At 43.1% G+C, this 26,333-nt stretch overlaps 1 protein-coding gene across 1 annotated transcript; it reads left to right on the forward strand.

Annotated features, from left to right (window-relative positions):
• The first annotated feature begins 623 nt into the window (after window positions 1-623).
• Window positions 624-25,348, forward strand: asap2b (ArfGAP with SH3 domain, ankyrin repeat and PH domain 2b). Its single transcript, XM_018743821.2, has 28 exons — window positions 624-1,203; window positions 7,064-7,136; window positions 10,959-11,104; window positions 11,270-11,344; window positions 12,152-12,201; window positions 13,037-13,166; window positions 13,321-13,406; window positions 13,512-13,587; window positions 13,759-13,845; window positions 15,587-15,690; window positions 15,972-16,041; window positions 16,380-16,467; window positions 16,719-16,767; window positions 16,971-17,137; window positions 17,533-17,666; window positions 18,144-18,238; window positions 18,675-18,864; window positions 19,505-19,590; window positions 19,715-19,830; window positions 20,784-20,851; window positions 21,156-21,263; window positions 21,539-21,785; window positions 22,126-22,254; window positions 22,384-22,606; window positions 23,184-23,242; window positions 23,892-23,968; window positions 24,062-24,181; window positions 24,564-25,348. Exons 1-28 carry the CDS (start codon window positions 1,078-1,080, stop codon window positions 24,636-24,638), a joined length of 3,054 nt encoding a protein of 1,017 aa, XP_018599337.2. The 5' UTR covers window positions 624-1,077; the 3' UTR covers window positions 24,639-25,348.
• The last annotated feature ends 985 nt before the right edge of the window (window positions 25,349-26,333 follow it).

Below are 26,333 nucleotides of genomic sequence, written 5' to 3' on the forward strand. Positions count from 1 at the left end.
CTAGTATACAAGCCATCTTTTTCAAAATTCTCGGCTAAATGATGATAAAATAATAGGCATCCCATTTGCCGCCATTTAGTTTAGGTAACCTGGAAAAGGCGTGATGCTGGTGGACCAATAGAGGGCGCCATTATTCAATGTCTGTTAATTCCCTAGTTAGAGTAATGAGACTTTTACCGTCAAACCAACAGATGCAATTAAATACAGTGAAGGGAAAGTGAACAAAAAACTTATTCAGAAGTAAAAAAAAAAAAAAAAAAAAGTTTTAGTTTTCATGTATGTAAAACATTTTACCAGGCCCGTTTAAAATGACTCAACCAAATAAAAAGCAAAACAAAACAGCTGCTTTGCAGTACTTGCTTGCTGAAACTCTTCTGGAAAAACCTTTTAGTTAAGGCTGTTAATATAAATCAGTACCTAACGGAGTACTTGGGTGGACACCTGAGCACCTAAGACTTCCGCTTCCCACCCTGAGAGTCTCGCCCTGTTAGGGCGCTGAAATAACACCGCCCACGTCTATTGTAATTGGATCAAATCTGTCCATAGCGCTTCCTACTGGGCGGGGCCTGCATTTGACCCCACCCACTCCTCCGCTTACCTTTACTATCTCTGATGGCATTCGTATTCCTACCTTACAGCTTGAGCTGCTCATGAAGTTTACGTCCAGCGTCGATTGTCCAAGAAGCTCAGGAACGGTGTTTTAACTTGTGAAAAAGTGCCACTCGAATGAAATTACTGTCAAAATTTCGTTTGGTATGATCTCTCAAGTTTAAGTGAATTTGAATATTGTAAGTTACGGCCGTTCCTTTTGCACACTTGGTTGGGAGGACTGAGTGAGAACTTTTCAGACTGCTGTGGCGTGTTCTTTTTTTTTTCCGATCGATGTCCTGGAGGAAAGTAAGGACGTCCGTGCAGCTATGATTTTGCTAGGCTAATTTTTTTGTTCTTACAGTTTTCCTACGCTCCTGGCATCGGATGTGACTGAGCTTTTCGGCAATCGCAGGCTGAGGCTAGGAAGAATACGACGGAAAAGAAAACATTATAGTAGCGCTTTACAGTTTAAACTAGAGAACAAAAATGCCAGATCTGATCTCGGTGTCGGAATTCATAACCGAGACCAATGAGGATTACAAAGCACCGACGACCTCCAATTTTACCACTCGCATGTGCCACTGCCGGAACACCGTGTCCGCTCTGGAGGAGGTGAGTGTGGCTGCGCGCGCGCACCTGACCGGAGCTGCTCCGCGCGCCTCCTCCTCGAGATTGTCCCGTGTCCTTGTTTCCGCCGCGCGCGCGCGCGCGCGCGCTGCCCTCCTACCCAACGCCACGGGTGGGAAAAATAAAATGTTCCTTCCGACTGAACTCGCAACAGATCGCTTATACAACTTAGCCAAGCTGACGAGTTTAATGCTAGTATTTTAGCGAGCCTGGAAGTTCAGAACTGACTGAGGCGCGTTGTGTTACCCGCCGGAGAGTCCAGTCTCCATGAGTCCATGTTCGGATGTACAAGCGCCCGAAACAAGCTCGTCCTCCCTCACCTTGTTTGTTTGAATTTTTACTTGTTTGCTTGTCAGTATAAAAAAAAAATTCTCGGCCTGTTTTTCTGTCCAACTGGGTGCCTGGTGGCGGTTTCACTCGCTCTGTGTCTATTAATTTACTACGTTTCCCAGTCCTCCTCCTCCTCCCGTGGCCTACTGACCCTCACTTCACTCCATTTTTTTTTTTTTACCTCACACAGTGTATAAAACCCTTTAGGATTCTAACAGGAAAGTTCTAGAGTCATTATTTTGAACTAAACCCGAATAACCCAATAGAAAAGAAAAGGGAGGGGGAAAAAAACACACATTATGGAGCACAGAGCTCCCACAGGACACACTGCTGGAGAATTTGCTGGATCCTGTAACTAGAGGAATATGGAGGGAAGTGCAAATCCTGTGGACTGTCTAAGGACTTTCAGCAGGTTTCCACGCTAACAGCTGGATCATGGAGATCCATGTCGTTGAAAACACTGTCGCCGCACTGCAAAAAACAAGTGTTGCAAACATTTTGCGGCCGCGTTTTCCGTGTACGCTCTGGGGGAGTTACAGCATTCCGGCCACATATGACAGTTCAAATAGATCTGCAGCAGTCATTTGCCTTTATGTTTGTTTACATGTCTCGTTGAATGGCGTTCTAAATATTAGGGTGGCAGGCAAGTGGCTTTATGACGTTCATCTGAAGTTATGCGTACGCACGTTGTGCAATAGAATGTTCTTAGACGGGAGAAGACCTGGGGCCTGGCAGTCCCTCCGCATGCTGGAGCAAGCCGAAGGAGACTTCTCATTGATTCTTGGTCAATCGGACAGCTTTTTAAGTCGAGTAGCGCTGCTGTCTCACAGCGCCTGGGCGGTGTGAGAGGACGTGGGTTCGATCCCCGCTCAGTCTGTGTGGAGTTCGTATGTTCTGCCTGTGCTGGTTTTCTCTGGCCTGGGTGCTCTGGTTTCCTCCCACAGTCCAAAGACATGCTGTTCAGGTTCCCCCATAGTGTGTGAGTGACAGAGAGAGTGTGTGTGTTTCACTGATGTATGGATGAGTGACCCAGTGTAAGTAGTGTATCTAGCAGTATAAGTTACTGCGGTGAATAAGGTGTGTGGGCTCATAACACTACATAGTATCCATTGGAAGTCACTTTGGAGAAAAGCATCTGCTAGATAAATATAAGTCCTTTAGCCACATGCCGTTATGTGTTAATTTGTTTTGCACACTGTAAAAGTGTTCTTGAGTCATGATGATTCATAACAGATATTTTGTTAATGATAGCCGTGTGCTCAGCTTCTTGTTTATATTATGATCATAGGAGCCTCTCTGAAATATCTTGGCCTGTTATTTGAGTAACCACCTTTGCATATACTTGTTTAGCAGACACTTTTCACCTCTTCAGTGCATGATAAATGTTTAATACTTTTTATTAGAAATTATTGAATAATAGCCTCAGAAAATTGCAATGAGTGCATTTCATCAACAGGAGGAGAGATCTGGATGCAGACATGTGATTCTAGTGAACAGATTATCACATTCCACCATATGTACCAGTATATGTTACATAACTAGCTGTCTAAAAGCTTGTCATAAACACTTTTGCATTATTAGCATCTGAGGCTGTCAGTTGTCACTACAAGCTGTCCCCAGTGCAGTGTCACTATAATATTTAAATTGTACTGTCTGAGTTTGTACTTTGTTTATTGACTCTAATTAAAACTAAAAGCATACAATATTAGCTTTACACCATAGTGTGTCAATTTGTTCTTACATACTGCTAAAGACTATTTAGTGTTCATGTGTCCACTGTTGCTCTGGTCAGCAGTTAAAAGTGAGGGACATGTCACAAGCCCCATCTTTCTACCAGGTTGCATCCATTCAACATTCCAGTTTGATTTCCTGATGTTCAGGGAAGGCAACGCTGTAGCTCCTGATGAATATCTCCAACCCCTGAGCTGTCCTTGAACTGTTCCTGTCTCAGCTTGTATTCTCCTGTCTGCCTTCCCACCAATATCTCCTCCTGTGGGTTTTTTACTTGGAGGAACTTGAGACAGAAAGAGAAAGCAGCCATCGCTTCATCCCATACTCGACTAGTACCCCATGCATTAATTTGTTTCAACAAGTTCTCCAGTCATTTGTTCATATGCAGGCAGGTTCATTCAAGTCTTCATAATAAATCAAACTACAGAGGAGGCCTTAGTTACAGTATCTTTAAAAGTGTGTAATGCTTTATACAGTTTAATGGCAAAAGGCTATAATTGAACACACTCCAAAGGACTTGTTAGGTAAAATCAGCCTGGAGATGGACAGAAAAGTTATCTTAAAGAGCTGTAGTAGAAACAGAAAGAAAGAGACAAAGTGTGCAGTGTGGTCATGTAAAGACTAAAGAAGAACTTGACTCCAAAACTACGTTTCTCTGCAAATCGTTCATAAGTGCAGTTCCAACTTATCCATCGAAGGTTACAAGGCACGTAATCAATACATCTCTGACATGTAGAAGATTAGACACATCCTTGTGTGTCGCTGCTCGATTCTCAAATATCTCTGCATCGATGACTGGTTATCTACAACTCAACCTTTACAAATCCACCACTTAGCAGATCTCACAAGAACCTGTGGAACTGGACAGTTTGCTGGTTCATGGGATAAGAGCCCGAGTAATGATTGGAGAAACGGATAGAGCCAACAACGTTGGTGCCGTACCTGGTACTGCAGGTACCTACTGCTTAACATCCATAGGAGTTACTATTATCTCACAAGAACATTTATGCAGTTTCTGATACAGACCGTGGTGATATCCCACCTGGACTACAACTCTTTCCTCTCTGGTCTTCTAGCCGCCGCCTTCAAACCTCTCCAGCTGATCCAGAAAAGATGCTGCAAAAGTTGTTTGACCTTCCAAATTGGCTCCATGTATCTCCTCTTCTTGTTTCTCTCCTTTGACTTCCTGTAGTTGCTGATATCAAGTTTAAGACTTGGTTACAGAATGCAGGTTCATCAATGGATCTGCTCCCCCGTACCTACAGGAGCTGATCACTTTCACCCTAAGCAGAATGCTACATTCCTCTGGCTCTGGCCGCTTGGTGGTCCCACGCACTAAAGGTCCAAACTCAAAAGCTGAAGGATTCTCGGTTCTGGCTTCAGTGTAGCAAAGTTCCTTCTCAAAACGCATCTCTTTTGTACCTGCTTCTCACTTTATCTGTATTGCATAATTTGCACTACATTATGTGCAAAAAAAACGTTCTACTTGATACCAATTGCAGCCACTCGTAATATTGCTGTTTAGCCAGCATATGCTACACGCTAATTGACTATTATAGATGGAGACATGCGACTCACAACTTTGTGTGTGTTTGAAAGGCACTTGTTTTTTCTTAGTTGTGTGTCACTTTGGATGAATGAATGTAAATGTGGGGTGACAAGCCTTTTCGCTTATTTTCAAATAATGACCACCTTCATGTATGTTGATTTTTCATTCCTTGCTAGCACATGACACATTGGTATCAATGCCCACTGCTTATGCAAATATTTAGAAATGTGGCTTTTTATGAACCATAGTTGTAAATGAGGTAGTGCAAAAAGGGATGTTGTGGAAGAAATGCAGAAAAAGGAAAAGTTGAGGAAAGGAAAGCAAGGTCTGCGATCATCATAAAACATCTTCAGATGAGTGACGTCCTGCTACTGATACATCAGTTGTCAGATTAGTCTCTCCCTTTGACATTAATCATGTGTGCTGGTTTCTTTTCTTTTTTTTTTCTTTCCCCCGTTCAGTCTCCACTCACTGTCTGCCTTACGTTAAATTTTTCCTGGTATTTATCTTTGCTGTCAACCATCTTTTTCAGAGTCATGTTCTCACCAAGGTAAGCAGACCACATATTCGAACTTAGCTTTTATGTGTCTATAGACAGAATAATGATTCGTGTACAAAAAACTTTTTTTTTTTTTTTTTTTTTTTGGTCCATGTCTAATCTGGCCTATATTTTTTTTTTTTTTTTTACGTTTAACATTAGTCAGGTGACTAGTATTGGAAGTACTTTTGGTTGAAAGCTCACAAGCAATTGGTTTCACCCAGTGTTTAGTCAAGCAGCTGAGATTGATGGAGCGCCACTCAATTTCGGAGCGTAAATGCTAATGATTATACACCGTACACGGTATCTGGCAGAGTGAGGTGGTATTGCAATACGCAGGCTCTGTTTTTCAAGAGGTAAACTAATGAGCATTCCCTCAGAATCTTAACAGGCCCATGAATTTTGGCACTACAGACGAGGCTGGGTTTGTGGCCGTGCTCATGTGTCTGCTGGTCAGGGCTCCCCCGATAGATGGATCGGTCAGATTCTGTGGGAATAAGGGATGAGAAAGGGAAGAGCTTGGCATGGTTTGGAGTCCCTTTACGTGGTCGTGTCACTTTTATCCCTTCGGTATTTCTGCCACGTGTGTCGTTTACATTTATTCATTTAGCAGACGCTTTTGTCCAAAGCGATGTACACCTCAGCAAAAATACAATTTGTAGAATTGATGTAGAAAGGGTGTGGAAAAAAATGCCAGTTGATTTTCACGTAAATTTTGAAAATGAAGTATTATACACAACAAGGCAAGATCCAAACAAGAAGTCCAATAGGTCACTGAAGGGTCATGGGGAGATCGATGAAGCAGGAAGAGCAAATTCTGAAGATGAGTTTTGCCAGAGAGAAATGTCAATATATGATCAACATAAACCGTTATTTTATAAAAATGCAACGATGGCTGAGGTCGCGTTTATCGCGTTGTGTTTCGGAAGCTGTATAAGGATGCAGCGTCGTCTTGGTGAGCAATGCCTTCCACAGAACAATAAGCTTCTGTAATGGGCAGAAAATTAACCCAGTGAGTTTCATTCAAAGGGATGTCATTGAACTTCTGAGTAATACTGGAATTCCAGGAAATGTACAGAAAACTCTCTCGCTGGAATAAGAAACAGGGGAACGCTGCTCTCAAACTGTAGCCCAAGATGGCCGTTTGCCCTTCCTGCATGGCTCGACTGAGATCCACCTCCCTTTTTCAGGTGGCGCAGACTGTGTGATCAAGTCCGCTGCGTTATCGCCTGAATAAGGGTACGATGAGAGCGCAGAGGTACAAAGCGTGCTTGCGTCTCTCCGGGTTTCTGGAACGGACACAGCTGCAGCCCTTGCTTTAGCTGCGGCAGAAGTGGAACGAAACGGTGGCTTTCTTCACCGCAACGCGAAGTCCTCTTTCATCATGACAGTTTGCACATGTTTAAATACCCACTTCTGTGACTGTGTGTCACCTTTGTGATGTTCTGTGGGCATCCAGTGAAGATAAACCCTCTCTTGCTTTGTGAAGTGGAGATGAGGAGATCAGATTAGTGCTAAACGTGCCAATGTCCTGCTGCTGGCATTAGGAATGAACCTATGTATGACTTTGAGAAGCTCTAGATCCAGTGTGAGTGAACCTGCATTTCACTTCCCTTTCAGGGTTAGGGTGGCCAACACTTCTAACGCCATGAGTAGGTTAGAATGCCATCTGTTTGACCGGTCCCTTTTGTTACCAGGCCTTGGACGGAGATCGCGGCGTGTTGCACCGGATGAAGAAGTCCGTGAAAGCCCTCTACAATTCTGGCTTGGGTGAGTCGGTGTCCTGACTAGAAGCTTTACCGTACTCTCTCCTGGCCGAGGGAGGTCAGTCACTGTTGATTCACTGTCGTCTTTGGCCTGTCAATATGTGATCATCACTTTACAAGTTTACTACATCCAGCTGCCAGTCAGGGGATGAGTGATCGGGTGTGGGTGTTTTAAAAACAAGAATCCCCAGGTTTTCCCCCGCTTATCTCTGTGTTCTGCATTTGCCTCCCTATCCATGTCAGAGTGGGAGGTGACTAACAGGGTTAACAAAAAAAAAAACCACAACACTGAGTTGGGAGTGTCAGGTGATTTGAAGGCAGGGCATTGCTCACATTCTCCACACTACCTGTCCCAGCAGGCCCACAAGTCACATAAGAGCACAGCTGTGAGGACATGCCCGTGAGGGGCTTCATGAAGCCGTGCGTGTGGAAGAGGAGTTATGCGGAGCAGAAGAGCTATATGTCCTCTGACACGTGCCCTCTCCTTTATGAAAATTGCGCTCCTGCGTGTACATTCCTCTTGTGGTTTGCTGATACAGACGCTAAAGTCTGCGCTCGCAATCGGCGAGGGAAGAGACACGTGAAAGCCACGGAGGACGCCATCGTCTCATTTCTATTTAGGGAACAGAGAATGTGGACTTCTCGCCGCTTCTCTGGGTGTTCCCGTGTTTCGCACTTGTGACCGAGAGCAGCGCTGCGTGAACTCCCAGCCTCTCCCTTGGTCGGGGGCGGGCGTTCGCTCTGTCCTGCCACCCTGCTTTCCGGAAGCGGTGCCTCCGGTAACGTTCCCCGTTAATTAACTGAAGGATGACCCGAGAGCTCGGTCGGCTGCTGAAACCGCCGGGCTTATTTGTGTCGTAAGGCTGAGGTTTTGCTCAATTTCAGTTCCACAAGCAAAGCGGAGCTCCGGCGAGGAAGCGGCTGGGGTCTTTGGTCGGTGGTGGTCTCCTGTCGTTACTCGCTGTTAAAAAAAAAAAACACAGGAAGAACCCACCTGTGCCACTTCAAGCTTCTCCTGCAACGTACAGTGCATTTAGGTTCATTTTGTTAATGCTGTATGAAAGTGCTTTTTTTTTTTTTTTTTTGAGGAGAAGATGGGGTTAGTAATAGTGAAATTCTTGTATTTGCCGTTTGCTTCTTGGTGTCAAACTATGGTAACTGCACGCACAGTGATGGTAAAAGGTTATCAGAGGTCAAATGGGGTTAATTTTTAAAAATCAACGTGTTCAAAAGTGCTCTTAATGGTTTATTCGATTCTAGAAAATCAGAGCTGCATGTATTTGTTGTATGATGGCAAGATTGGGCTTATTCTCCATTTGATCAGTATATCTGGTTCAGCTGTGCACATGTATTTAACGTGATGACATGATTTGGGCTCTGAGGAAATGTCTGTAGGACAACACCATGCTTCAATATCAATAGGATCAGTAGAGATTGAGATGGGGGATGATGACTGAGTAATTTTCAATTATTCATAAATTTAATAAAATTTTTTTATACATTTTTCAAGTACTAAAACCTGTGCTCTTTACATTTATTTATTTAGCTGATACTTTTCGCCAAAGTGATTTACCATGTTAATTTACCTACAGTTATTTACCCATTTATACAGCCAGGTAATTTTACTGGAGCAATTTAGGGTAAATACCTTGCCCAAGGATACTACAACTGGAGGTGAGACTCGAACCTGCGGTCAAAGGCAGCAGCTGTACCCAATACGCTTCCAGCTGTCTTAATATACGTAACTTTGTGGCACGGAGTTACAGTTGTCTGGCATGAAGTCACAAGGCTTGGCAGGTTTGTGGTGGTGTTGGAACTAGTGGCATTCGTGATGGCCCCCAGCTCACTCTCTCACTCTCTCTCTCTCCCCGACCCCTGTCCTCTGCAGAGAGTGCTGGTGTGCTCCAGTATGGTACAGATGAACTGTCAAATTGGGATTTTTTTTTCCATCAGATATGTGAAAAGCCATAAAATAAGTTTTTTATTAAATAAATAAATGGTAAAATCTATTTGTTTTGAAAGTCTGTTCAGAATTTTCTAAACTAAATGAGTGTTCCCACTTCATTAGTTTCCCAAGATACATTATTATAGCTCAATTTTTTTTTTAATTTATCCAGATTTTTCAGTTTCATCCCTGGAGTTCTTTTGTTTTATTTTACACTATAACTTTCGATAAGATGTATAAACCCCCAGAAGAATGAATAGCATTGTGGAACATGGGGGATTATCCAGAATCAGGCCATAAAGCAGGCCTGTAAGTAAGGAAAGTACCAAAACATGCATGTTATGATAGCAGAAGCCGTTTCTTTCGGTGAATTCTCGGATGGATAAAATTGGAGGTGGAAACCTTGGTCTTCAGGCGGTACGTTATGACGCCTTTATATGGACTGAAAGTCACACTGCCTGTTCCTCCAGGTACTTATGAATTTGTGGGTGAGAGGTAACATGAAAACCAGTGACCTTTTTGTTATCAAGGAGTTCAGTTTCCCAGGCCTGGATTAAATAAACTTGGACAACACAACTGGAGACTGGAAAAGAACAAAAAACATCTTGTGTTCCCACACTGATTCCTGGACGAAAGCACTTCCAACCAAATCCTGTATCTTTCTACATAAACAACTCGTCTGATGTGGAAATTCAGTTTCGTGTTTGGCCTTATTTGTAAAGTAGGTTTCTCAATCTTGGTCCTAAGGACCCAGCGCAAGGTGAGTTTTATTCCCACGGAGCTCTGGTCTAATCGGGACTTTCTGAGTGTTTGGAAATACTGATGTGATGTGAGAATGACCACTGTGTGTGAAGCACAGACCTATTGTGTATGCAGGCTGCTCACCTCTGCCATCGAACACTAATCTTCAGCACTTTTACAGGTTGAAAGTCAAACTGATTTTTATGACAAAAGTCCCCCCCCGATACAGTATAACATTTGGCATGCAGCATTTTCCTGGTACTGGTGTTGAAGAGGCTTCTATTAATTTCTGCCCAATAAATATTTATTACGGACTCCTGAACATACATCCATTATGACAGGTTTTCAATTTGAAACTTTTACATACTATAATATCTATACATTATTAATTTTAAAGTACTGAAGATGCTGGTAGTTTTTCAGAAATCAGATTACTTCCCTATTTATCTAAAGTCCTTCTGTTTGTATATAACTCATAGCGATCAGAAAATAATTGTCTGTCTGGGTCAGTTTGATGGTTCTCTATACCCCTATACAGTAGCATGACTCTGTTTATACCCGTTTTAACACTTATCCTTGTGTTTGTGCTGAAGACTCTATCCATGTCTTTTGGTGTCTGTGTATTTATGCTTCTACTTTTGTGCATCCGTGTGTATCGGACACGTGAGCTTGGCTCTTGGTGGTCACTAGCACACAGCTTTGAGTCAGGAGCAGGAGCTGCCATTCTGGTTTTTCCAGCCATGCCTCTTCTCTGTAATTGACATGATCCATGCTTTGGGCTTTAACACATGCTGTGCCCATTGTTTACTTTGGGCATTGTGAGTTTAACAACATGATTTATTTTATGCGTAGTCCTTCTCATAATTATCTCCAAATTCTAAGGTGTTTGAAAAATCAGAGTATTGGAAGCTTTGCATGTGGAGTTGTATCTTTCACTGTATATTCTGTACACTGCACATAATCACACTTTTTTTCTTGGGGGGAGGTGAAGCCTTCCCTCTAGATAGTGAACGTGCCAAGTCTTGGGTACATCTTTGTACATGAAGGGTATCTGGGTTTACTATTTTTGCACATTAAGGGACTGTGGATATTGAGCCTGGGAGTTGAAGAATGTAATTGAGATGTTGCTGTGCATTTCAGCCCACGTGGAGAATGAGGACCAATACACTCAGGCTCTTGAGAAGTTTGGGGAAAACTGCATCAACAGAGAGGAGCAAACCCTGGGATCAGCCTTCATCAAGTTTGCCTTGTTCACCAGAGAGCTCAGTGCCCTCTTCAAAAACCTGGTGAGAGCCCCCTGAGTCTGCATAGTATCTTCTTGCTGAAACCACGTACTCAAACATGCAAATTAGACTCTCACCTTTTAGTGTGAGATGCATTTTATATATTCTAGAACTCTTCAGTTTTTGGAGTGTAAGTCGTTGATAAACGGTTTTCTTTTTTCTATCCAGTTCCAGAACATGAACAACATTATCACTTTTCCCTTAGACAACCTGCTGAAAGGTGACCTAAAGGGAGTGAAAGGGGTAAGCTTTGTTTTAAAAAAAAAAAAAAAAAAACCATGGTGAGCCCTGTATGATACAATCAGAGCAAGCTGCTTACTGTTCGTAGAGTCAGGATACTTTGATTGAATGCAGACCCTCACCAACTGGGAAAGGGGTTTTCTGTGTCATCTACAGTTATGACAGACCTTGAGCAGTTGACTGGCCTTCACCTGCTTGTCCTTGCTTTCTCAGTTATCTCTGTGAGCAAAGGGCACCAGCAACACTAAGAAGCCCTTCTATCATACTATTGAACACCTGGGCCTCTCAAAGGGCAGGAACACCACACTGAGTGACTCTCTGCAGTCTTTCGGAAGCCTTCGGTCTTAGGAAAACCTCCCTGGAAGTGGCGGAGAAGCATTGCACTGTCCTAAGCTCAGTGTAAAAGCCAGTGGAGCATTGAATACAGTGAATTGGGCTTCACATTTTCATGTCAGGCCTTACTCCCCACTTCTCACTTTGCTCTTCCCCATGAGCTAGGGAATAGGTCTAGACCCGTCTGAGTATTTAGCTATGAAATGAAACATGGAAAATCATAACTGCCCTTATAGGAGTGCTCACATCATGGAGGAAGTGTTGCTTCCAATGAGTACAATATGGACCTTAAATCCCATAATTATTAATATTAGTATAATTTATTGCCTTGTTTAAATCACTGTTACAGTAAAATGGCTTTTAAATATGTCCTTTTAAATACATTTGGGAATATACCTAACAATATATCTCTTACACAGAATTGATTTCATGAACCTTGTTTGAAATGGTTTTTTTTTTTTCTTCTTCTTTTTTCAGGATCTCAAAAAGCCTTTTGATAAATCCTGGAAAGATTATGAAACAAAAGTGTAAGATATATCATGTAGTACTCTCTATCCCCTCTGTTCCTGAGACTTTTTAAAAACCCTTCCCTGTATCTTGACTGAAGTGCTAGAGAAAATATTGGCCTGGTTATTATGCTGGATGTTTATTTTTGGTGCTCTGGTTTCCTTCAGTTGCTCAGTTATAATGTCACTGGTTCTTTTGGTTTTACAGTTTTCTAGACAGGAAGTCTGTTATAGAGGCCAGAGTAGAAGTGGTTTACTATTAAACTCTGACTCGCAGACACATTTTTAACAAATGGTTAAACGTCACTATGGCAACATGTTAAGCTTTGGTAAGCGTTCCTGCTGAGATGATCTTAGCATTTTCCCCAAACCTTTTTATTCACAAACCTTTCTACAATGCTGAATTTATTACTTGCATGTAAAGGTCATTTTAGTTTACTCGCAAAGAAAACTTGACATATTACTGTTAATGGTCTTCAGTCTTACTAGTGGTACTAAATGCGCACTAAAAGATATTTGGACCATTTAGGTTTAAGTGTTGGTCTACATTTGGAAAAGTCTTAGTGGCTTTAATTACTCTTGATGATAATGAATGAATGAATTCATGTAGTCTGCCTTGATGAAAAGGTGTTGGTTTTTTTTTTTGCTACATCATCTACCTACAGTGAGTGAATGGCTTTTTCTTCTGTACTTTGAAATACTGTGTCTTATATATCCTGAGGACTACACCTTATATAATATTCCAGACAGTTTCCTGTGTTTGGATTTTTTTTTTTCTTTACATTTTTAATGAATAATAATGTCTGTATCGTAGAATCTCACCCATGTATTCTCTTCAACTCCGTCATTTTGGCAGAAACAAACTCGAGAAAGAGAAGAAGGAACACGCCCGGCAGCATGGCATGATCCGATCGGAGATCAGTGGAGGGGAGATTGCAGAGGAGATGGAAAAGGAGAGGCGCTACTTTCAGCTCCAGATGTGTGAGGTCTGGTGTTTGAATGTCAGCTTGCAAGGGGACTGGGTGCAAAAAAAAAAAAAGATGGCAAACAGTGTAATGTTGGTAAATTTTTTTTTTTTGGGCTGCAAATATTTATAATCTGAGTAAGTTATATTTTCACATTTCATGTTTTGTTTTTCAGTATCTGCTCAAAGTCAATGAAATTAAGGTCAAAAAAGGTGTCGACTTGCTTCACAATCTCATCAAATATTATCATGCCCAGTGCAAGTATGTCGTGGATTCCCTTTTTACATGTCATGTAATTGTTTTGAATTAGTCACATGGTTACATCTGGGTTTAGCGCTTAAACCGTACACGTGAATGTTGTTTCAGCTTCTTCCAAGACGGGCTGAAAGCAGTGGAGAGCCTAAAACCCACAATAGAGAGGCTGGCGACGGACTTGACAACAGTGAGATTGATTTTCAGTACTCTTTAAATTATTTTTCTCTTTTCATTTGACAAATAATTCTGCTCCAGGACATAGTTCAGTGAATATATGAAACGGTTTACTCGCTGATGCCTGCAAATGCCCTTGAGCAGTCTGTTCCCTGCTTGCTCCTGCTTCATCTTCCACTCTCAGATAAAGCAGGCTCAAGATGGGGAGCGGAAGGAGCTTTCTCAGCTGCGGGATGTTCTTAAGGCTGCGCTTCAGGTGGAGCAGAAGGAGGTGAGACTCAGGGACACATTGTGTGACTATCTGTTTTTTTTGTGGTATTTTAACAGCTGTCCGGGGTGGTTTTCCTTCGTTCCCTCTTTCCACTCAAGCCAAAAGTGTTTTATTTCTTAGCGGGTGGAACATTAACCACACACATCAGCAAATGTTAGCAATGCTTTATTCAGTTCAGGAGGGGCAGCCAGTAGCTTAGTGGTTAGACCTGCTGCCTTTTAACGTGGAGGTTTCAGGTTCAAATCCCGTTTCCTGCTCTTGTACAATGTACCTCCCCAAAAAAATTACCCAACTATATAAATGGATAAATAATTGTAGATGGCTTCACGTTGTGTGTCCTTTGAGTAAAAAGCATCACTTAAATGAATACGTGTAAAGGTCTTCCGGCATTAAAATTTGGTAGGTCATAAAGTTCCTGGATTTTCTGAAGATAGTACCTGGCATGTTGGCAGCGCTCATTGCATTCCTATGTCAAGTTTCTCGCTTATCAGTACTGATACATGTTTGTCATGTGACAGTAATAGTGTTAGCTCTGTTATCTGCTGCCACTTGCTGTTCTTTACCAAAGAGATCAGTAGCAGTAGGGTTGTTTTTTAGTGCCACTCTATGCTTGCTCCTTTACACTACCTCTTGTCTTCAAAGTGGTAGTATGTGCATTCAACACTTACACTGCCATTCCAGGCAAATCAAGAATCGTGATTCATATTTGGCCAAACAAAAAGACTGGGTTTAAAAAATCATTACTGGTGTTTGGAAGTATGAATACAAGTTTTACTGAAGACCAAATGCAGACGGTCCCCGAATTACGATGGTCTGACTTACAATTTTTTGACTTTACGATGGTGCGATAGCGATACGCTTCCCCCGCACAAGCAATATGCAGTAGAATACTCTCTCATGATGCTGGGCAGCAGCAGCAATCTGCATCTCCCAGTCTGCCATGCAGTCACTTAGCACATACACCTGATATTGTACAGTGGTCTGTGTTGCCAGCGTTTTTTGGATACCCCCCATATCTATTTTGTGTTGTGCATCCATCATGTCCACGGCATGTCCATCTGTGTCTCCTGCTACATTTACATTTATTAATTTAGCAGACGCTTTTGTCCAAAGCAACGTACATCTCAGCAAAAGTATAGTTTATGCATTATGTTGAGAGAAGGAAACATAGCTGCAGACATGAAAGTCTCAAACAAACCTAGCAAATCTAGTTTGTTCCCTACCACTTGCTACTGGTGAAAAGAAGAGGAAGGCAATTACTCTTGAGGAGAAACTCAAGATAATTGCCCAGCATGAAGGTGGCAAACCCGTAATCGCAATCTCATGTATACTATGCTATGATCGGTAGGTTAGGTGTATTAAATGCATTTTTGACTTACGATATTTTCGATTTATGATGGATTTATCGGAACCTAACCCCGTCGTTAGTTGGGGACCACCCGTATCTTCTTTCAGATGCTTTGAGAGATGGAACACAGGGTTGCTTTCCAACACCGTGCCCAGAAAAAATGTCTATTAAAAACCATTTATCTAAGGAAAGAGCATAATTAACAGGTTCCCTTACTGGGGAATCTCCAGTTTTCATGTAAAGAATCAAGTTGTCCTGTGAGCTTTAATGTGTGCTTGAAATGTGTAAATTGAAATTTGGCTAATGAAAGGCCCCAGATAGGCCTCAGAATTATGTTCTGAAAATGTTTTCCTGACTCTCTTACCAGGGCTTCGTATTATCGCTCTGTTACAGGACTCCCAAACACGGCAGAACTCTGGTTACAGCTTGCACCAGCTGCAGGGCAACAAGGAGTATGGCACAGAGCGCTGTGGGAACCTTTACAAGAAGAGTGATGGGTGAGTGGGCGGATCCTATTTGCAGGTCATCCCCCCCCCCCCCCCCGCCTCAATATGACCCAAGAGATGAAGGTCTACCACATCTAAACCAAGCATCTAGGCTCAATGACAGTTATGCCTCCAGCAGTCCAGACTTAGCAATTAAAATGTTTTTCTTTGTTCTTAACAATGGTGCACAGACATAGCTGAGAGAGACCATGGTAATTCCAACTATCCTGGAGGTATGCATCTGGAGTTTCTGTTGCGGTACAGATTATTGTAATAGTTCCTTTCATGTCCAGCCTCAGGAAGGTATGGCAGAAAAGGAGGTGTTCAGTGAAGAATGGATTCCTGACCATTTCACATGGAACGGTAGGAGAGGAGCGTTCCGGTCACTCGCCGGTTTCATGAATCTCGTCCAGCACACGTCAACTAACGGATGTCGCGAGCAGTCAGACATGTCATCTTTTGCTGCCCAGACGACCGTCCGAGAAAAAAGCAATTCTTGGCTGCTCAGAAATGGTTTACGTCCTCGTAATTGAAAAGAGTCTGTGCTTTTAGGACTTTTGCATAAACATGTAGCCACAGTCAAGTTAGTTCCTTTAAATTTCCACACCATTACACAAGTCCTTGTGAAAGGAGGTTCTGTGTGCCTGGAGAGGCTCTGTGTTCAGCATGTTGCATAACCACCTCTTGATTCTTTCACCCAGGCTAATAGGCCACCGGCCAAGCTCAATCTGTTGACCTGCCAAGTGAAACGCAGCATGGATGAGAAGAAAAGCTTTGATCTAATATCTCGTAGGTCGAACCACTTTTCTCCAAAAGTCAACTCCAGACAGGTTTTCCACAAAACTTAGGAACTTTTCCGGTTTCACGAATATCCAGTATTATAATGTAGTACTTAATATGCCATTCTGTCACAGAAAATGCAGACACCCAGTCACCATGCTCACTATTTGTGTTATTTGATTTACTGTGGTTGTGGACAGACCTTCCTTTGGGGATTTTAAACTGTATCATTAGTCATCGCTCCTTTTCTTCTCTTCCAGATGACAGAACGTACCACTTTCAAGCAGAGGATGAGTCAGAATGTGAGATGTAAGTTAGAGAGCTAGTGTGTCTGTGTGTGTGAATCCATGCATATGTTTTTTTTTGGTCTGTACATAAAGTTGCTGTGGTACAGTCATGCTTCTGCTAAGTACTTTTGCTTCTTATGTTTTCATTCCTTTTTGTTTTTTTTATTTTTTATTTTTAATTTATGGTGACCCGACAGTGAGCCTTTGCTTGTCTGACCTCTTCAGATGGATCTCAGTCCTGCAGAACAGCAAGGAAGAGGCACTGAACACAGCCTTCAAGGGTGACCCAGAAGTAGGTGAGAACAACATTGTGCAGGAACTGACAAAAGCCATCCTTGAAGAGGTGAAGAAGATGCCTGGAAATGATGAATGCTGTGACTGCGGAGCATCCAGTGAGTGAAAATAAGGAGTGCAAACCCCACCACCACTTCAGTTTTCACCTTTAGCTCAATTTGGAGTATACCTGGTCAATGTTAAAATCAGGAAAGGGGAACATTGTTGGATATACAGGGAATACACGAAGAAGCAAATAACTGAACCCTTGTAATGTCTAACAGCAAATATCTTATCTGAGTCCCCCCCCCCCCCCCCGAAATTGTGACCTGGCTGTTTTATATCTTCACACACACTGCCTGAAATCAGTGTCCCCAGAGGGGTTGCGGCAAACTGGAGCCTGACCCGACAACACAGGGTGTAAGGCTGGAGGGGGAGGGGACACACCCAGGGCGGGTTTTATATCTTCAGTTGATTATCATTTTATGTCTGAGTTTTTCTATCTTCCCTGTAGATCCTACCTGGCTCTCTACCAATCTGGGCATCCTGACGTGCATTGAATGTTCTGGAATCCACCGGGAGCTGGGTGTGCACTACTCCAGGATTCAGTCCCTGACACTGGATGTTCTGGGAACATCTGAACTCTTGGTGAGTATGGTATGAAAGAGGTTTGGTGGAAGAGCTCAACTCTCCATCTGACGAGAGTGTAGGAACTGCCAGTATCTGGATTCTTTATCCACTCAGTTGGTTATGCTGATGAAAAGGGATTACAAACTGAAGGATAGAGACTAGGTACAAATGTTTAGAGGCATGCCATTTGTAGTGCTTGATCAGTGTTGACTTCAGGGAACACTTCACGTGCTAAACTTGTACAGTTATTGGTGGCACAAGGTGTTTCAGATTAGCATTGCAGTTTTTTTTTTTTTCTCTCCTTTTCTCTCTCTCCAGAGCACCCTGTGTCAAGAGTTTATCTAGGACAGCTTTGTTTATGATGAACTTTAACACCTCTACATTTCCAGCTGGAAAGAGCAGTATAATATGTGCACATGAACCTTACATGGCTCTGTCTAGTTAAAGTATCCCATTCAAATAGCCCTGACTGGTTGGATATTTGTTTGCATGCAGCTGGCCAAGAATGTGGGGAACATGAGTTTCAATGAGATAATGGAGGCCTGTCCACCAACTGAAGGGATGGCCAAGCCTAATTCCACCAGCGACATGTACGTAACACAGGAGCCTTCTCCCCCTAAACGTGTTCCTTTGAGACACCTCCGGTCCCTCGTGAAGAGGAGCAGGCTGTAGAGCCAACTGACCCAAGGGTGAAAGAACACGCCAGGCTCCTGGCAAACTTCCTGTGATCCCTTCCCACATGAGAGCATTCAAAAACAATGATGACTTGTTTCAGAACTCTCTGTAATTTCCTGCTTAGGAATGTGATGGCAGTATTTCCAAAGACTCAAGTCCAGGGCTTGCTTTTCTAATAGCAGAATGCTTATGCTTTCAGAGAGAGTTACAGAGCCTGCTGAGTGTCTTATGCCTTTCTAATATGTGAGAGACTCAACCTGGCCTCCCTTTATGTTTGGATGTGTGTATGGTTCCATTCCAGGTAATGCTGTACCTATGGATTTTTCTCAGGGGTGTGTCTCTGTCCCTCAGGTCAACACGAAAAGAATACATCACAGCCAAGTACGTGGAGAGGCGCTTTCTGCGTAGAAAGTATCCCGATCTAGCATCACGGCTGCAAGCCCTCAGCAATGCTGTTATGGAGCGTGACATCTTTGCCCTCATCCAAGTGTATGCTGAGGGAGTGGACCTGACAGAGGTCATCCCACTGGCCAGTGAGCACGTGAGTCTGAACCTGTGGTCAGTCTCCTCATCCAGAACAAAATAAAATATTTTCTGTTTCTCAGATCAATTTTTTGCAGCAGCAGCAGGTAGCATGGTAGTTAGAGGTGTTACCTTTGGGCTCAGGTTCAAGTCCCACTTTTTGCTGTAGTGCCCTTGAGTAAGGTTCCTACCTTGAATTGCTCCAGTAAAATTATCCAGCTGCAAAAATGGGTAAATAATTGTAAGTAGCTTAACACTAAGTGACTTTGGAGAAAAGCATCAGCTAAATGAATAAATGTAAGTGTAAGTATGGACATTGAGCCTAATCATTTCAATTTCCATTGGGACTATTTAACAGCCCCTCATAGGCAAAACTATTGGAATTTTTTTCTACTTGTCTAGAGCTAAAACTAAATGAATGTTGTAAGTGATATATAATATTGAAAATCTTGAACTGCTAAACACACTCGCATGTGAAATAGGAGTAAGAATAGAATGAAAGGATAGTGTAAGGTTAAAGGGTACACTGTGTGTCAGGTAACACACCAGGAATGTCGCAATGTAATTCCCATCTTAGATGGATCCAGGGCAAAGTGTGGAGAAGGTTGCTGACTCATGTATTCTGTCTCCCCGTTATGACTCTTTGCCACCGTCTTCAGGAACCAGGGGAGACGGCGCTGCATCTCGCCGTCCGGCTCGTGGATCGGACATCGCTCCACATTGTGGACTTCCTGGCCCAGAACAGGTAAGGAAAACGAGCAAAGCACGTCATTTCTACAGTAAATGCAGCCTCGTTGGTAGCAGTCACCCTGAGGTGTTGAGCCTCTCAGCACTGACTCGCTGTTCTCTTACCTCTCTGCGTCCCACAGCAGCAGTCTGAACAAGCAGACAGCCAAGGGCAGCACACCGCTGCACTACTGCTGCCTGACGGACAACAGCGAGTGTCTAAAACTGCTGCTGAGGGGCAAGGCCTCAGCTGACATTGGTAAGAGGCTTCGCTGGGGGTTGAACGATCAGGTGATTCACACTGCGGTCCGGAATTACACGTTTTTCTTCCTGTCACAAAGCTTAGCTTCTTTTATTTCCAAAACGCATAATTTTGTGAAGTACCTGTAGTCTTCCGCTTACGACAGGGTCTTGTTTTGACTACATCTTCATAAGTTGGCTTTGTCATCAGTTAAGGCTATACAAGGGACATGGTAGCACAGTGAGTAAAAGCTGGTATCTCACAGCTCTAAAGCTGCTTTGTGGGCCTGAGTTCGAATCCAGCCTGCGGCGTGTGGAGTTTGCATGTTTCTCCTTGTCTTTGCAGTCAGTATACATGCCCAGAAACAGACACCCGCAAACCACATTGGTTCCTCCTCCCACTTCATTGCGTTCAAATAATGCTAATACAAAAGTGATATTCTGTACAGTAATTATAAAATGAAATATAGCACAGGTAATTATTTATGAATGCTATAGTTAATACTGCACAGTGTTCGTTAATGAATACTCACTTTTTCTCTGGCAAGTCATTTTAAAAAGTAACAGCAAACAAATTCTACGAAGAAAACGTAGTGGCTGCTAGACGTCCAAAGACTGACTGAGACCCAAACAATGACAAATATGAGCGCGCTGCAACAGTGTGGCAAACCAATGGTATAGAGCAGATGGAGCAGTTTTCATTAAATATTATGATCGAACATATGGACTCTAATATAATATGGTTAATGGGACAGCCATCATAAGTCTGGATGGTCACATAAGTCATTACTCAAGGACCATCTGTACCTATTGGCTGTATATCAGGCTGTGCAGGCTTAAGACACTCTTTTCTTAAACCTAGTCCGCTTCCTTTGGCCTCATTTACCAGATTTGCCTGCGGTGCAGTTCTGTGGGCCAACTTGTCTTTTCTCTGTTCAACCTTACCAACATTCTCAATCTGTGCCTGTGCAGCCAACGAAGCTGGTGAGACGCCCCTGGATATTGCCAAGCGGTTGAAGCATGAGCAGTGTGAGGAGCTGGTAAGCCCCTCTTTCTTGACTCCTTTATGTTCACAGCCATTCATAGCCTCTCATGGAACAAACCCAGTACATTTACATTTATTCACTTAGCAGACGCTTTTCTCCAAAGCAACGGACAATGGATACTATGTAGTGTTACTAGCCCACACACCCTATTCACCAAGGTGACACTGCTAGATACACTACTTAAAATGGGCAATCCTGGTACTCTTTGGAGATTTGTAAATTGTAAATTGTTGAGATTAGTCAGCACAGGCTTTCTGTGAAACTGTTAATTCTTTCCTCTGGCAACGGTGATGGACAGTTGAGCAGGTCACTCACAGGGAAGTTCAATTCCCATGTGCACGTGGAGTACGAATGGCGGCTGCAACACGAAGACCTGGACGAAAGCGATGAAGACATGGAGGACAAGGTAAGACAATGCGGAAGGAGACTGGTCAGTCCTCTGGACGGTGTCTGATGAAAACACTGACAGCAGCTGGACAAGTTCCAGGAGTTCTCCAAAGGGTTATCTTTGTAGCAAAATATCTAACAGCATTTAAATCACATTTTAACCAGTAACGTTTTTTTTTTATTTATTTATTTATTTATTTATTTAAATGAAACACTATTTGAGACTCTGGGATTCTGTGGTCTAATCTCAGTACACATGTAGAAGAGGAATGACAATGCACCCCCTGTCCGTAGCCCATCCCCCAGCGTCGAGATGAGCGTCCAGTCAGTTGCTTTGTACCCGGAACCAACAACATGCAGCCCAATCTGGCCTCACTGGCCCGGGACGCGGCCAGCCTGGTGAGGGACAAGCAGAAGAGTTACCTCCCCAGTCTCATGAACGAGACTTACGGCACCTACATGGACATGGCACTCCCTCCCCCAAGTCAGCTGCCTAACCCTGTCCCCGTACCGCCGCTTCCCCCCCGGCCACCAGGCAAAGGTGTGCATCTTGCTGCTCTTCTCCATCCTGACTTGCTTGACAATAACACTGTGGCCACATTAGCTGCCGGCATTCAGTATGGCAGAGCTTAGTCACACTAGCCCCGATTCCAGCATGCACACACTCTAAACAGAACCCGTACCATTTTAGGGCAGCGTCGTTCATGGTGCACATGATTCTTTCCAAAGGGATTAACAGCAATTGTGTTTGAGTACTGCTAGCATTCTTTGTTCTGAGACTGAACCACAGCTGGAGGAAACACTGGATCACAAGTCCAGTTGTTTTGCATCATTCACCCAAGTTCATATTGAACAACAGTAACCTGCATCTGTGTCTATAGTGCAACTGCCTGGGTTTGGCGGTGGGGAGCTGAATGCAGGTTCCAGCGGGTGGAAGCCTGGTTCTATGGAAGTGGTGGGTAGACAGAGGTCCTCCTCAGACCCCCCTAACCCACCTCCACTGCAGCTGGGTGAGTTTTATGTCCACCCTCTCTTGATCTTTCTCCATTGTAAAGCTTTTTTTTTTTTTTTTTTTTTCCCCCCCCCTCTCTTCTTCTTCAAAGTAAAAATCAACATTTTTGCTTGGGTTTCTGCTCTAGTCGTGCCTCCACCACCTGTGGCTAAGACAATCCCACCACCTGTGGCTAAGACAATCCCACCGCCTGTGCCACCTGTGCTACCTGTGCCACCTATCCCTCCTGTGCCCCCGCCTCTACCTCCTGTCAAGCCAGTTCTGGTGCCTCCTGTGCCACCACATACCAAGCCTTCCCTGCCTCCTTTGCCAGCCCTGCCATCTGGGAGACAAGCAGCATCTCCCCCAAGGTGACCACCTCCTTGCTGCTTCTACACCTTGAATAAGACCTTTGAAGGCTGAAAATGAAATCCCTTCTAACCTTTGCACCTGATTTACAGGTCTAGGTATATCAGTCAGGCAGATGGTGTGAAACTAAGGCTTGAGTGCATTTCTAGGCAAACTACCTGGGGCAGCAGGTAGCATAGTGGTTAGAGCCACCGCCTCTGGACTCAGAGGTCACGGATTTAAATTCCACCTCCTGCTATAATACCCTTGAACAAGGTACTTGCCCTGAATTGCTCCAGTAAAAATTGATGTGACTGTATAAATAGATAAATCACAGTAAGTAGCTTGATATTGTAAGTCACTTTGGAGGAAATAATCATATAAATGTAATGTAAAACAGGTGATGCCACTAAACTGTTCATCTTCCTCAGGATTTGCGAACACAATCTTTCCACATGCAGAAACTGCATGAAGCAAACTTGTTTTTCTGGAACTACAGATGTGGAAGTATAGCAGCAGAATAACTCTCTGCTCATTACAGTATGACATAACAGCTTCCTCTCTGTGCAGTTTCTTGTAAGGTTGTGGTTGTCATTTCAGCACGGATAAAATCTTCCAGAAAAGGTCCACTGCCAAATTCGGGTCACTGGAGAGGCAAGGTAAAGTAACCAGTTTGGTACTTCCTGTGGAAACTGTAAAAATATAAATGAGAAGTAACTGCACTACACTCTTTATTCTTTGTGTTTTGGTTATACCACTTGAAGCGTGGAAGGACCTCGAAAGGGACAGTGTCACACTAAGGAGTGTCCACTTCTCCAGTGATCACGCATGGGAAGTGTGCCACTCAGGGCTTATGAAGCATTTTGTAAAACCATTAACTACTGAAAACAACAAACACAAAAAATATTGATTAGATACCAGTCATATTGCAGCGGGGTTCCTCCTCAGTCTACAAAGTATGGTCTGCTGTCCACACTCAGCAGTCTGGGGTCTGCAGTCTACCATACACACTCCACAGTTTACCAGTTTTCAGTGGACAATACACTCCACAGCACACAGTGACTTGGAAGCTCTATGAAGCCTTGGCACAGCATTATTCATTAGCTGTGCTTTAGCCTCAATGGGGCTACTGTGTTCATGAGGCATGGGTGTTTGGAGGCAAATAAATGGAGAGGAAATACACAAAACTGTTAGAGTAGTTTGGGGGGGGTTTTTTCCCTCTTTTTTGCAAAGTGGAAAAACTACCGTTTCATCTCTTATTGATGCCTTTGAGTTGCACGGTGCTCATGGTTCTTCCTGTCTCTACAGCCAAGGATATTCCCAGCTCCCCTCAGAGCTCTGCCAAGAGTCCACCCCCGGCACCCATGCCCCGCTTGGCCCAGCCTGTGAGTTACCGTGAACAAGGTGGTCTTCACACCTCTCTTCAGATATCACTTACAATGCTAGCAAGTTCACCGTTCTGTCCATCTTTTCAATAGAAACTGAAGCCGAAGCGTGTAAAGGCGATCTACAACTGTGTGGCGGACAACCCAGATGAGCTGACCTTCTCCGAGGGGGAGGTGATTGTGGTCGATGGAGAGGAGGACCAAGAGTGGTGGGTGAGTGCCAGTCGGATCAGGTCTGACACACGATGTAAATGTAGTGTGAGAGGCTCCATAGAAATGAATGTATCGGTGGATGAGCTAACTATTTGACGTTAATGATGTTTTCTTGGGGATCAGATCCCCTCTTGGCCAGTAACTGTGGTCAGTTTCATCATATTATCACTGCCTTCTCTTTTCTGCATGTTGTGCTCCTCCCAGCAGCAGCAGAGAGCTTTTTGCAAAAAAAAAAAAAAAACTATACTGAAGCAAACTCATTGGAAATCTGAATGAATGTAAAACAGTATCCATGCTAATTATGAAATCCACAAGGACTCAAGGCTGAGTTATTTCTGCCATCACTGACAGTGACACCTGAACTGTTGCTCTCGTCTCCCAGGTGGGCCACGTGGAGAGCGATCCCAAGCGGAAGGGTGTGTTCCCAGTGACCTTTGTACACTTCGTCACAGACTGATGGCAGCTGCTGGCCAGCGTGGTCTCTGCCTTTTGATGTGTCTACATTTGTGTGTGACATCTGTATGCATGTGTTGTTTATATGTTTGTGAGTTAGTATTTTATTTTTTGTGTTTGTTTATACAAGTGTGTTTGTTGCTCACTGAAGACAGTGCACTAATGTCTCTTGGTGGCACCTTGAGAAACTGATTTTACCACTTTGATCCTCTGTCTCACTAACCTTGCCCTCAAGGCTTATGAGGAAACATTTTTCTTCAAGTTTTTTATTTTTAAAAAAAAATGTATGCTGCATCTTTGACTTGTTGATTTGGGAATAAAAATAGGAAAGAACTAAAGTCTTTTTGTGTGCCCAGTAGTAATTCAAATATGATCTTATAAAAATAATTCTTCTGGCATCATTTTGGTTTCTTTGTATGGTGGTTGGAAAATCTTTTACATTTTCCCCCCCAAGTTTAGCCTGCATAACTGTTCAGTACTGTAAATAGACATTTTTAACCTTTAATGATCTTGTTCTTGTGAACTTATTTAAAATGAGGATTATTTGAAAGAAGCTTTTTTCAGCAAATTTTCTATTATCTGACAAGGTTTTAATATTGAATCACTGAGTGCTGAAATCAGATGTCTTCTGTTTATAATACCTGAGTTGCCTTTAATACACCAGCCGCTGCTGTGCTGGCATGGAGGTTGTCAAAAGTGGGGAAACTGGAATAAATGCATTATACTGAATATTACAAGATGTTTTTATTCATTTTATTTTGTGAATGTCTTTTTAAAGATCCTATAGGCATGTAATCATTGAATTTTACCACAATGAAAGAAGGAATACACCCATTTGCACTGCAGCAGCATAACCAGAAAAGTTCTTTTCATACTGAATTTATCCATCTTCACGCACTTTCAGCACTTTGCTTGACTTGCCCAGGGTTGTTGATGGGGAAATACCGACAGGGAGCTGCAACTAGGACTTAGACTGACGGAAGATCTTGCGTATGGCCGCTTGGTGGCGCTCTTCGGGCTGCACACCGACTGTTGCTCATTATTCAGTGTCGGGCGGCGGTGTAACGCGGCACGGTGAAACAGTGTAGTACCTGTTGCGTACAGTGAAACCCTAAAGCACAATGGCTGTGCTGTCTTCCCTTGTCCAAAATGACACGTGGTGTGTGTGTGGTTCTCATCTCTGTGTCTCCGAGCGGAACTCCTCCAGACGCTGTGGTCTCGGTTAGGCTTAGATACAAATATCCGCCTATATATTTGGAGATATTATTAGAAGTTGCTGAGATATTCCAGTTTTGAGATATTTAAAAACTGATATCCTGGGATATTTAGAAAAATGAAGCACAGTTTTGCGCCTGCTTTGAGGGTTTCTCTGCATTTCCGTGACAGTCACTTTTTTTTTTTTTTTACGTATCAGAATAGATCACCAACCTACCCAAAGGTGTCTGGCTCCACACACACTGTCCAAATCGACAGAAACTAATATCTCCATTCATCATTTCCGATAATTAAAATCTTTATTCAATAAATAAATCCTAAAAACCTGCCATGCCAAAAATAAAATGAAATAAAACAATATTCAATAAGACCCACTAATAGGGGGGGGAAAAAAAATGCATAGCAGAACCTTTAACACACTTTTAAAAAATAAAAAAATACCCCAAGGCTTAAAACCAAGATAATAAATAATTGAAAGGAAACT

Source organism: Scleropages formosus, chromosome 1, assembly GCF_900964775.1.
Source record: "Scleropages formosus chromosome 1, fSclFor1.1, whole genome shotgun sequence".
In the NCBI taxonomy this organism is placed as follows: Eukaryota; Metazoa; Chordata; class Actinopteri; order Osteoglossiformes; family Osteoglossidae; genus Scleropages; species Scleropages formosus.

Excerpts from the sequence above, each read along its gene's own strand:
- asap2b (XM_018743821.2), top strand. The coding sequence starts at position 1,078 with ATGCCAGATCTGATCTCGGTGTCGGAATTCATAACCGAGACCAATGAG. Across the intron at positions 13,407-13,511 it reads TATTATCATGCCCAGTGCAA|CTTCTTCCAAGACGGGCTGA; the intron begins GTATGTCGTGGA and ends ATGTTGTTTCAG. Across the intron at positions 20,852-21,155 it reads ATGAGCAGTGTGAGGAGCTG|TTGAGCAGGTCACTCACAGG; the intron begins GTAAGCCCCTCT and ends GGTGATGGACAG.